This window comes from Protomyctophum parallelum (assembly GCF_964188405.1).
Source record: "Protomyctophum parallelum genome assembly, chromosome: 16".
NCBI lineage: Eukaryota > Metazoa > Chordata > Actinopteri > Myctophiformes > Myctophidae > Protomyctophum > Protomyctophum parallelum.
This window is the reverse complement of record NC_139711.1, coordinates 25,087,988-25,101,375: the sequence shown is the minus strand read 5'-3', so window position 1 is coordinate 25,101,375 and position 13,388 is coordinate 25,087,988. Positions and strand designations below refer to the sequence as shown.

Here is a 13,388-nt window from a genome sequence, read left to right as displayed (position 1 = left end):
CTAGACTAACACTAGAACATTCCAGGTGACTAACACTAAAATCAAAACTATTCAAGAGACTGTATGACTAAAAACTAAAATAAGAAATGTGCTGTCAGTATACCTGGTTCAGCGGGTTCTTCTGGTGCAGACGTAGTGAGTAGAGGGCTGTGTCTACGGCAGTCAGAGCCACCAGGCCAACCTCGTTGGCTGAGATCTCCAGCTGCAGAGTACCGTTGGGTCTGTACTTCTGTTCCCTGGAGCGCAGCGAAGTCTGACATGCAAGCACGCATGCACACACGCACGCCACGCATGCCACGCACACATGCACGCACGCCACACACGGACGCGCACGCGCGCGCACACACACACACACACACACACACACACACACACACATGCGCACACACACACACACACACACACACACACACACACACACACACACACACACACACACACACACACACACACACACACACATACACACACCATCAGAAAGTGTGACTCCCTATACCCTCCTTCAAAATGAATGAATGTGGGTTCCCATGCAGATTGCCAGATTGCTGGAGTACACAATGTCAGACCTTAAGTCCATTGACACAGGTGTCCAGTACGTTGATCCAGACAGAGTCGGCGACCAGCTCGGCCGTATCCTCTGCATAGACGATGTAGTAGACCAGCAGGCGGATGGAGGGGCTCATGTCTTTGGTCACTTCAAAACTGACCGTCTGTTGGGTCTCAGCGGAACCCCGAGCCATACCATAGGCCACCAGCTTACCTTTAGACATAATCTGACAGGCAGGCAGGCAGGCAGGCAGACAGACAGACAGACGGGACAAAACAACAACAAGCAGTTTATTTTTTTTAAATAAAGTAATGTGAGTGCTATCATCAAAATGGTTAGCATGTTAAAGGGACACCTTTTTTGCAAAACATGTTAATGACGTTTAGAAGATTTAGAACTCTCCTCCGCGTCAATCGTCCGCGGAGGTGGAGCTTAATTCCCATCCACCAGCTGTCTAAAAACCAGCTGCGCACACGTATCACGGCTTATTCCGTCCGCAGCGCAAAACCGTTTTGCGCTTAGGTGTGGAAACGGGGTTACTGAGACAACATGTAGTCCAGGAAGTAAGTGAGCCCAGTGTCCATGACGCGTTATTATGTATCCCACCGCAGTTCTAGGAAAGCCCTGCTGTGATTGGCCAGTAGTCGTTGTGATTGACAGTTCTCGTCATTAGTCAACTACAACCCCCATAAAAATGTGTCCTTGGCAAAGACTTGGGCATGACAAATATTAGTTTCTGTTTTACACATCATTATAATGTAATGTCAAGTCTCCAGGTTTTCTTCACAATATGTATGACACTTATTTACTACGACACTGTGCACTAGTGATGCTCAAATGTTGTATTTGCAAGGACCCCCCCCCCCCTTAACTCTGAGAGTGTACAAATGGAACCAAATGGACCCTTACGGGCGCATTTCTATGCCTTATTTATTTGCCACACACCTTCAGTTCGGCAACGGTCCTCCACTAACCCGACACATTTTGACAAACACCGAAATAGTCTGGGTTTCTATGCTTTGCTAATCCCAATGTGATTGTGATTGTCTTCTCTCGAGATGACACGGCTTTCCTGCTATACTTACCATGTAGTTAATGTTGGGGACAGGAATGTAGCCAGGCATGGCGCTGTAGACATTGATGTAGGCCATACGTCCGACTGTCAGGTGTCCGAAGGGCGCGTCTATATATATGTAGCGTTCGTTGGGGGAGGAGTAAGCGACCACCGACAGTGATAGGCTGGCCTGACTGTCCAATGGCAAACTCTCTGCGGCTGTCACAAACTGGAAAACAATAGACCCTATTCACATGGTGGCCATGTTGGCATTTTTGCATTGAAAAGAGCAAGGTTGGCAAAAACGGGGTGGCGTTGATTGATTGATTGAAAATGTTATTTCACAGTATGCAGAATGGGTACATTTCAAAGAAAGCACAATCAATTCAACTACTGTGCAAGCTTGCTCTAAAAACTAACTAAAACTATAACTGGAATTAGAAAATAAAAGTCAAAACTAACTAAAACTAAACGAGAATGAAAAATCCATATATCCATATATATAGTTACAGATTAAGCTTATAAATAGATCGACAAAAATAAAACAAAAACTAAGGGAATTTTCAGTTAGTTCCGGGATCATTTCAGTTAGTTTGTAAACAGACCACAATACAGTTTCAGTTTAGTCATCGTTTTTCCTTTTCCTTTTCTAGCTTTTATTTTTCAATTCTGAATGGTTTGGACTTTACTGCCTTAATTGTGTCTTTTTGAAGGTTTGCATTTTTTGGACATTCTGTTTTTAGTTTTATGCTTCTGAAAGGTTCAGCTTTTTGGCATTCCTTATTTTCTGCATGCAGGCAGCTACTGCTAACATTTTGTATGCTTGACCTTGTTTGGTTCAATAAATCAGTTAATTTGAACTTTATTCCTGCTCTCTGCCTCTGCATTTCTAATCCATGATGCACCTCAAGTTTTTCTCAAGTAAAACAAAAAATATATACAACAAATCTCCAATGGTACACAATTCGGGCGCAAAATTGTGCACAGAGCAAATGCACAATATAAACAGAAATAATAAATATGTAGGCCTATACAACATAATAACCTTGCTGGATAGTAGTAATGGTCTTCACTATACCTTAACCCATTCTGAACGGGAACCCATTTTGGTGTTCGCATCATGTCGCGCTTTAGCTATTTAAAAATAGCAGATCTACAAGCTCATATCGCGCCACCGAGTGGCGCCATACGAGCTTGTAGGTCTGCTATTTTTGAAAAAATCGAAGAACGACTGACATTTTTTACAATCTGATCTCAGGTCAGAATGGGTTAATCAGACCAGTGTGTGTCCAGTGGAAACCTCGTATGAATCTGATCTCAGGTCTTCACTATACCTTAAGTGTGGCGCCAGTGCGGCTGGTGGGGTTACATATGAATTTAACCAGACCGTCACTGTTGCTGGACTGGAGGGACGAGCCGGTACATGACAGCTGCTCACCCTCCTTCATCTGTACGGGAACACCACTTAGTGGAGTACCACGATGATCCTTCACCACTACCTAGAGAGAGAGAGAGAGATTGATTTTATGTGTTAGAAATGCTTGTATTGATAATGCATACATCATCTCATTCTGGCCATTGTGGCTATAATCACAATTTGCATCCTCACTTTTCCGTCTTCACTTTTCTGCCCTCACTTTTGGGGTGATGCAGCCAATCACAAGCCAATGTTTGTGTTTACAATGTTAATATGTTGACCATATTAAACGTGACAATCCTAGTATTTGCCAAAAGTTGCCAAAATAGCAGATACAAACACCTTTCACCGTGACAGGCAGGCAGGCAGGCAGACAGACAGACAGAAAGACACACACCTGGATTGTATAGGGTAGTCCAGGTTTAATGAAAGGGGGTGTGGCCACCAGGCTCAGGCTGTAAGGTGATTTGACAAACTGGACTGAAGCTAGCTCCGCCTCCTGGGAAATACCACCTGACAGACGGACACAAGGAGAATGGGAGGAAGGGGTGACACATACAGACAGAATGTGCATGTGAATCAGTGTTGATTTGTTAGTCTCATTTTAAACTAAACTAAATATCACAAGATTTTAGTCGGCTAAATCTACAGTTGATTTAGTCGAATAAAATGTATTTTGGCGGGTCGTAATGACACGGAATTGTCAATATATTTAGTCTTAGTTTTAGTCATCATAGTTTTCATTTAGTTAGTGAAAAAAGGTAGTCGACCAACAATTTTCGCCATAGAGGGAGGGCAGAATCCATTTGTACTGGCCGATGCAACGCGTCGGCCGGTGCGACGGGTCGGCCGGTCTGTAGGTCAGCCGGCCTGTCGATTCTTTTTTATTTTCTTTTATTTTTTTATTTTCTTTTGTACCGGCCGATGGGCCGGCCGGTGCCATAGGTCGGCCGGTCCGTGGATAGGTCGGCCAGTCGTTTGATATGTCGGCCGGTCGTTTGATATGTCGGCCGGTCGTTTGATATGTCGGCCGGTCGTTTGATATGTCGGCCGGTCCGTGGATATGTCGGCCATTTGGCCATTTCTCAACCGTTTTGGATGGGGGTGGGCTCGTTGGAATCATGTCGCCCCCCTGGGGGCGTCATTGGGGATCTCAAGGTTCGGGGACCCCCAGGGACCCCCAAATGGTAACTCTGTCATTTCTCTACCGTTTTGGACGGGGGTGGGCTCATTTGAATCGTGTCGCCCCCCTGGGGGCGTCTTTGGGGGTCTCAAGATTCGGGGACCCTCAAGGACCTCCAGGGACCCCCAAATGGTAACTCTGTCATTCCTCTACCGTTTTGGACAGGGGTGGGCTCATTTGAATCGTGTCGCCCCCCTGGGGGCGTCTTTGGGGGTCTCAAGGTTCGGGGACCCCCAGGGACCCCCAAATGGTAACTCTGTCATCTCTACCGTTTTGGACGGGGTGGGCTCATTTGAATCGTGTCACCCCCCTGGGGGCGTCTTTGGGGGTCTCAAGTTTTGGGGACCCCCAGGGACCCCCAAATGGTAACTCTGTCATCTCTCTACCGTTTTGGACGGGGGTGGGCTCATTTGAATCGTGTCGCCCCCCTGGGGGCGTCTTTGGGGGTCTCAAGGTTCGGGGACCCCCAGGGACCCCCCCATGGTAACTATCAATTCTCAACCGTTTTGGACAGGGGTTGGTTGGAATCGTGTTGCCTCTCTGGGTGCATTATTGGGGTTTAGGAGGTTTGGGGACCCCCACATGGTAACTCTTGACATTCTCATGATAGATCTTTATTGATGGGAGGGAGACAGAGAACCATTTATATTGATCTCCATATTCTTCTTACTATAGCTCTCTCTCACACACACTTTTCAGATATCACTTGATATGGACATTTAACCAAGCTATTTCCCGATTCACACGATTCAAATGAGCCCACCCCCGTCCAAAACGGTAGAGGAATGACAGAGTTACCATTTGGGGGTTCCTGGGGGTCCCTGGGGGTCCCCGAACCTTGAGACCCCCAAAGACGCCCCCAGGGGGGCGACACGATTCAAATGAGCCCACCCCCGTCCAAAACGGTAGAGGAATGACAGAGTTACCATTTGGGGGTCCCTGGAGGTCCTTGAGGGTCCTCGAATCTTGAGACCCCCAAAGACGCCCCCAGGGGGGCGACACGATTCAAATGAGCCCACCCCCGTCCAAAACGGTAGAGAAATGACAGAGTTACCATTTGGGGGTCCCTGGGGGTCCCCGAACCTTGAGACCCCCAAAGACGACCCCGGGGGGGGGGGGGGCGACACGATTCCAACGAGCCCACCCCCATCCAAAACGGTTGAGAAATGGCCGAATGGCCGACATATCCACGGACCGGCCGACATATCAAACGACCGGCCGACATGTCAAACGACCAGCCGACCTATCCACGGACCGGCCGACATATCAAACGACCGGCCGACCTATCCACGGACCGGCTTCTGCCCTTGCTGGAGGTTTATTCGACAAAATCAACACTGGTGTGAATTAATGCAATGTATCTTGTCATAAAAGACCTAGCCCTTATGGACACCAAAAGGGCTAAGACACCAAAAACATAAATATAAAAAAAATCACATTCACTTCCTGACCACAGAAACTACTGTATACACACAAAAAAAAGTTTAATAATATCCCAAAAGAGAAATAAATATACATCATGTGTTTTCTTTGTCCATTTTCTCTAAATATTCTGCAAGTGCGTGCGTGTACGTGCGTACCAGTGGTTTCCTTCAGCAGTATAGTCACATACAGGTACTTGTCACGGAGGCTGTCCAGGTGTTTGGGCCCATCGTGACGAGACAGAATGTGTTTTATATTGGCCGTCACCGCGGTCCTTCCGTCATTCTGCAACTGTTTCAACACACACACACACCCATTGCTAAACGTTTCACATTCATTTTCATTTATTTTTATTTTTCGTTGTTCTTTTACGTAGGTTTTATGACCTCAATTAGACCCACACAACCTGAACTTTGAACATTCAGTGGATTTTCTGTGGCTACAGCCCGGCTACAAATATGTACGTAGATGGCAAAAGCAAAAGAGTTAAGTAACACCATATAAGCGCCATTAACCTTTTCAAGTCACACGTACACCCCCTAGAGCAGGGGTTTTCAACATGTGGGTCACCAAATTAATGGGGGGGGGGGGGGGGTAAACCGGCCTGCAATCAACTCGGCCCACTGGCAGAGCCTGATTGGTTGAGCGTCAATTGGCTGAGGCAGAGGCTGGAAATTGCACAGGTGAAAGGAGTAGGCCTCATTAGGCCGAGAACCGTGGGTCTGACCGACTCGATACCTGGCACTGCACTCCCTGTGGGGGTGTGGAACGCGTGTGTCGAATGTGAAGGGTCAAACGGTTCTCGAGTTACGTGCATTATAACCGTACACACACACACACACGTACGTACGTGGCGCAGTTATAGTAGGATTAAGGTTATTTTTGCCATAGCCATTTGTCATTTTGTATAGAGTGTAGAGTATGCACAATGCATGAGTTTCCCATCAGGACACGCCCCCCTCACCTAGACTGAGTGGCAAAACATTGAGCAGCATGGAGTGGTGGAGTTTGGAAGCGCTTGTCGCGAGACATGGCCAAAGCATTTCCGGGGGTCCCCAGCCAAAAACGTTGAGAACCCCTGCCCTAGAGCACACATGGGCATCTGGCGGCCCCCACCTTCACTTATATATTATTGATTTCAGCTGTTACAATTCCAAACATGCAAATATGACCCAATTCAATTACTTAGTAGCTTAATGAATAGTATAACAATTTTTATTGTCTATTTTTTTTAAATGTCCAATGTATTTATATTTAGTTCATGAAGTTAACATAACTTAAAGGCATTTGACATTTTTACTTCCAATTCAAAAATAGCAACAAAAAAATATTCAGGATTTCAATTCAACTAGACTAATAGCAAAAATAGCTGACCTACAAGCTCAAAACGTGTCGCAGTGCGACGCATTTTGGGCTTGTAGATCGTCTATTTTTGTTACGACGACATTATGCAATGTGGCCCTCTGGAGTGAGTGTGGAACTATAGTGGTAGCCTGGTTAATAAACCAGACCGAATCAGCCGTTGGCAAAAATAAATTGCCTGCCGGCGGTCCGTGCGATATTAGTCTGATTAACCAGGCTACTATAGTGGCCCCTCTGGAGTGAGTGTGGAACTATGGTGGCCATCTAGAGTGAGTGTGGAACTATAGTGGCCCTCTGGAGTGAGTGTGGAACTATAGTGGCCCTCTGGAGTGAGTGTGGAACTATAGTGGCCCCTCTGGAGTGAGTGTGGAACTATAGTGGCCCCGCTGGAGTGAGTGTGGAACTATGGTGGCCCTCTGGAGTGAGTGTGGAACTATGGTGGCCCTCTGGAGTGAGTGTGGAACTATAGTACTATAGTTTGCCCACCCCTGCCCTAGAGGGTGTTCACGCGCCACAGTTTGGGAACAGCATCCATTCAGTCAGTACTAGAACAATCTGTTTTATAGTACTGACTGAACCGATGCTGCTTGTGTCGCGCTTCACTTATTTGAGGTAATCACAATATTTTTTGGCATAATCGTTATAATTGTCATTTCCATGTTGAAAATTGTTCACGTATTTTCAAACCTTTTCAAACATAGTGGAAATAGCAGATCTACAAACTCACAACACGTGCATTTGTGTGTGTGTGCGTGTGCATGTGTCTGCATGCGTGCGTGCGTGGGTGTGTGTGTGTGTGTGTGTGTGCGTGCGTCTCACCTTGTACTGTGTCACTGAGTTGGGGATAATGGTGGGTTTGTTTTTACCACTGAAGTAACCATAGCGACAATAGACATCTGCAGTTCTTACTGGAGCCCCATTATTATATCTACACACACACAAACACGCACGCACGCACGCACGCACGCACGCAGGCACGCACGCACGCACGCACGCACGCACGCACGCACGCACGCACGCACGCACGCACGCACGCAGGCGACAGACAGACAGACAGACAGACAGACTTTACAATCACACAACACAGTCAGTATAAGTTGTTTATGTAGGTGTACTGTATGTAGGTCTATGTAGGTGATTGTATGTGCATGTGTGTAGGTCTATGTAGGTGATTGTAGGTGTATGTAGGTGATTGTAGGTCTATGTAGGTGATTGTAGGTCTATGTAGGGGATTGTAGGTCTATGTAGGGGATTGTAGGTCTATGTAGATCTATGTAGGGGATTGTAGGTCTATGTAGGTGATTGTAGGTCTATGTAGGGGATTGTAGGTCTATGTAGGGGATTGTAGGTCTATGTAGATCTATGTAGGGGATTGTAGGTCTATGTAGGTGATTGTGGGTGTTGGGATACTTACGTGGCTATGATTGTGAAGGAAAACTCCTCGAAGTTATCATAGCTGATGTAAGTCGTTTCTGGAACCAACTGGATTGACATACTGGGCAGGACTGAGCATGCACGCACACGCACACGCACACACACACACACACACACACACACACACACACATGCGCACACACATGCGCGCACACACACACACACACACACACACACACACACACACACACACACACACACACACACACACACACACACACACACACACACACACAAACATGCATGCAGTTTGTATGCATGTTTGGTTATATCAACGTTACGTGACATGGTTGTAAAAGTATTATATCTACACTGCACACCACAGTCCTACTGGTTTTATTATTATCATCATCATCTACATGCACTCATAGAACAGCTAAAACAGGATGTCAGAAACACACGGACAGACAGGTAAACCAACAGGCAGATAAACAGTCAAACAGACAGACAGGATAACGTACCATATTCTTTTACTTCAAAATCCGTCTTAGCTAAGGTGCTGAACTCTGGTGAGTAGGAAGCTTGAATGGTCCACACCCCAATCCTGATTCACAATGCAACACATTTATATAGAATCATATACTAGAGCAGAAGTCGGCACTAAAAGCAAAAACGTTTTGATCACAGATCAGTTGTTAGACTGTGGGTACCGAACACATTTATATATGAAAGGCTAGATGGCTCACCTCACCCGCGCTGCTGGCCAACGGAGCGACGTTGCTACGTGGCGGCCATCTTACTTCGATGCAGCATAACATTTTGTCTATGGGGCATGTACTTTTTAAAATAACCATAACTTCAAACGGTTTGGTTTGTTATGAACGCCCAGAGACGTCTGCATACTTATGCACACACATATGACGTGCACAACTGCACACATATACGTTAATATAAAAAAATAACATTAAACACATAAGCATCCTGAATCATAGGCACGTTGATAACGTTTGTAATAAACAAACCCGTCAAACGTCACGATTTGAGTGAGTTATTAGTATTTTTGTTTGAGCTGCCATAGAACATACTGTACTGTAGCCCCGAAGCAAGATGGCCGCCGGGTGAACTACGTCGGAGATTCCGCCTTGAGCCATCTAGCCTTTATATACGTCTATGGCACCGAAGGCCTAGCGGTGAAGGCATACCACATAATATAGGCTGGTTCTTACTTTGGTTCCAGAGGTAATTTGAAAGGGTCCTGCAAGGAGGGGATGCCATTATTATAATCAGTCATCTTCACCCTGTCCACCTCCTGATGGTCTGGGTCCTACAATACACATTATTACAAGTATTCCATTCAACTGTACAGTGATGTGACTAGAATGTTGTAGGTGGACGTGACCTCATCAACAGCGCCCCCAAGTGCCCTTGTGGAGTATGGCACTCACCAAGAACTTCAGAAAGACGCTCCTATTGGCTGGCCGCAGCTCCTCATTCAGAGAAAATGCTCTGACTTTGACTATAGGAACACACACACACACACGCAGCATTCACACACACGCACGCACGTTTATGTACATGGCCCAGGCTTCTCGTGGTCAGTTTATGTACATGGCCCAGGCTTCCCAATATCAGTATGGCCAATCTACATCCACACCCAAGGTTTGTTATGATGAGGTCAGTCCGTGGGAGGAAGTGTAGCGCCCAGGATTACATTAGATAATTGACACTGGGTGAAAAAATGGGTTGCAAAATCATGGGATAAAAATGTAAGAAAACGGTTTGTTATGATTCCAAGTAATGGTTGGTAGCTAGAATGTTTATCTTGGAATGCCTGGTCCATGTACAAATCAAAGACACAGCCCACCTCCAGAATCAGGACTTGCTTGTGACTGGTGTCGAGAAAAACAACATCAGTTCATTGAGACACGATTATATGTGCACACAGCTCTGATATGAATGACCCCAAAGATACAATAATCCATGAACAACAATACACAGTAATAACACATCAACACATGACACAATGAATCTACACAATCGCAAACAAGACAATAATATCCCATAACCCCTGGACTAAGAACTACAGGGAGGAGGCCGGGGAGGTGGGGGACATTTTCACGCAGACGCCGCACAAGCTGCTTTGACAGCTCAGCATGAAGAATGAGTAGTGAGCTAAGACTGCTTAAGAAGGCCGTCTGAATTGCACTGTGGGAATGAGGACGTTTGATGAGATAGTTCGTAGCGAATGAGTGAGAAGGGAGAGCTGATTTAAAGAAGCAGAATTAATTACTAGGGGGAATGAATGAGGGGAACTATACATATATAATAACCTTCTGCCTTCCGTGCCTTAATGAACTATCGCTTACGCTTGATGTGTATTTGGGATGTTATCAAAGAAATCGCATGCAGAACTAAACCAATCCGTTAACACTCTTGAATGTTTATAGGCACATATTTTCAAGCTCCATCAGACACTAGGTCAACAATATGGTTGTGGTGAGCAATATCAAAGCAATAAACCACAAGAGGTCTCAGGTTACCGTGCATTTTATAATGGCTGAGAGGTGTGTGAGACAGCGGAGTGTCTCCAACCCTCTAGTTCTAGATCTAGTAGCTGATCTACAAGCAACATATTTGAATTGAAATCCTGAATAATTTCTTATGATTGGAATCCTGAAAAGTAACCTTTTTTTTAATTTAATTTCAAATGCATTTAGTTATAGTTGTTAACCTTACGGACTAAATCCAAATACATTGGACACAAAAAATGCAATACTAGTCATTAAGCTACTGTACATATAGACTAGTAATTAAAGCGGGTCATGGAATTGTAACGGCTGAAATCAATAATATATTATCAGTATTCTGATATTAACCTGTGGGCCACATAAAGTGACGATGGGGGCCGCGGCATGTGACCCCCAGACCGCCAGTTGCCCATGTATGGACTACATGGCTTCCGCACGCGGTTGAGGTTAGGGTTAGGGTCGGGACAGGGTTAGTATTGAGCGCGTCGGAATGGCGGTGCGTCGGAATAGCGGTCTTCGGAATACTGGTGTGTAAGTGTAACCCAAGTCTGTGCAATGTGTCGACAATGTACTGTAGGTCTTCATTAGGCAAATGTCTATACCTGATAAAGGTGGTCGAAGCTTTACAGTTTACACCAGTGTCTAAATATTGTAACTTTTTGAATGGATAACCTTACCAGACTGTTGCGGCGTATACAATGGCTTGTCAGTCTGTACAAACAGATAGCCATTGGTTCGACTGATAGGGATTCTCTCGTGCTGGTTGATGCCTTCTGATTGGACGTGGATGATCACATGAGTTGCCTCTTTGACCAACGTTTTGGGGTGGATCTGGAGAGAACACAGCAGAATCCAATCATTGTAATGAAGCAGTAACCTTCTGCTACAGTATAGACTAGAGCGTCGCAGTCCCACCCCCTTTCATGACGACGCCAGGCCCAGGAAATGATTCCCAATGCATTTTTCCCATAGACATTTTAAAAAGTACTTATTTAAAGACGGTTACGCCGTGGACAAAGCCAAATAATTACAATTCTTTCAAATTATTTGTTCGTCCCAAAAAATTGTGTTTGTTGTCATGATTTGTCACGACAAGAATTGGCTTTGTAACGAGGCTTAAACGGTCTTTAAATAAATACTTTTTGAAATGTCTATGAGGAAAATGAACGGAGAATCATTTCCTGGGCCCTGGTAGGGGGTGGGACTGCGACGCTCTATTCAACACATATTTTCTTTACACGCATCCCACCAACACACACACACACACACACACACACACACACACACACACACACACACACACACACACACACACACACACACACACACACACACACACACACACACACACTGAATGAATATGAGTGAATAGTATGCACCTATACAGTTTATCAAGTGAAGTTTATTTGGCTCCTGATCCGATTCCGATCATTTGAAAATGGCGTGATCGGCCCCCGATTTCCGATCACCCGATCCGATCGGAACAACCCTAGTACAGTCTATACTGTAATGTATTCTACTGTAACCTCCTTTAATGCATTGTTTTCTACTGTATGGCACTGTATTATACTGCAGGGGTAGGCAACCTTTGGCACCTGTGCCACCATTGACACAAAGGAGGGTGATCACAGGCACAGTGTGAGACCGGATTTCTGATTTAATATAAACTATTAAAAGAATATAGTCAAATAAATGAAGTCCCTCAAAGTCCCTAATTCTACATTAATTAAAACTCTGAACTCTGACTGGGGAGTGAGTCTGGTGGTTATTGAAAATTCATGGGTTATAGTCTAATGATCAATTATAATAATGTGAAAGAAAATATTCGTGGAATCCCAAAATATGTTGGTTTGATGAGGTGTCGATTAAAATCAATGTTGACATAGCACACTGACTATCTAGAAAATAAAACCACAGCACTTCATTTCAAAAAGTTTGCAGACCCGTTATACTGTACTGTATTCTACTATAGTATTACAATTCATACTGTACTATAGTATACAGTACCGTAGTATCTTATTTGATTCTGCTGTACGTTACTGTATATTATTGTAGTGTGCTCCGTGTTGTGCTCTTACCCTGACTAAAGCTTTGTTCTGGTAGTTGTTGGAGGCGGTCAGTTTGACGGCTGCTCTGGCGTACTCCACTCCATCGGCCGCCATGGAGCTTTTCAGCAACACGTAGACTGTCTGGTCGCTGGTATAGCCAAACAACTGGACCAGAACCGTCTCTGTAGCATCCAACCGCAGGGACAGTGGACAGGACACCAAAAACCTATGGGGAGAGCAGAGCAATGGATTGATTGATTGATTGATTGATTGATTGATTGATTGGAAAGGAAAAGCGGCAGTAGTGACAATTGCATTGATCTCCCCTTGTGGTCCCTTGTGGTCTCCAGATAGATTATTTTTCAGAAAACATAATTTCCCACTGTGTCAAGGTCAGTTCCCTGACTGTCTATAGTCCAGGAATATCAGAGTTTAAGGTCTGTGGTCTCCCAG

General features: G+C 45.2%; 1 protein-coding gene across 1 annotated transcript in view; it reads right to left on the bottom strand.

Moving 5' to 3' along the window:
- c5 (complement component 5) overlaps positions 1-13,091 on the bottom strand; it is a 39,117-nt gene extending 26,026 nt beyond the window's left edge. Inside the window, exons 1-13 of the mRNA XM_083786247.1 lie at positions 12,966-13,091; positions 11,565-11,718; positions 9,805-9,875; positions 9,586-9,683; positions 8,881-8,963; positions 8,400-8,490; positions 7,805-7,913; positions 5,782-5,914; positions 3,416-3,531; positions 2,936-3,100; positions 1,633-1,830; positions 567-710; positions 104-253 (exon numbers count right to left, since the gene is read on the bottom strand). Of these exons, the coding sequence (XP_083642373.1) occupies positions 104-253; positions 567-710; positions 1,633-1,830; positions 2,936-3,100; positions 3,416-3,531; positions 5,782-5,914; positions 7,805-7,913; positions 8,400-8,490; positions 8,881-8,963; positions 9,586-9,683; positions 9,805-9,875; positions 11,565-11,718; positions 12,966-13,049 (1,596 nt within the window). The 5' untranslated portion in view covers positions 13,050-13,091. The remainder of the gene's footprint in view (positions 1-103; positions 254-566; positions 711-1,632; positions 1,831-2,935; positions 3,101-3,415; positions 3,532-5,781; positions 5,915-7,804; positions 7,914-8,399; positions 8,491-8,880; positions 8,964-9,585; positions 9,684-9,804; positions 9,876-11,564; positions 11,719-12,965) is intronic.
- Positions 13,092-13,388: the final 297 nt, after the last annotated feature.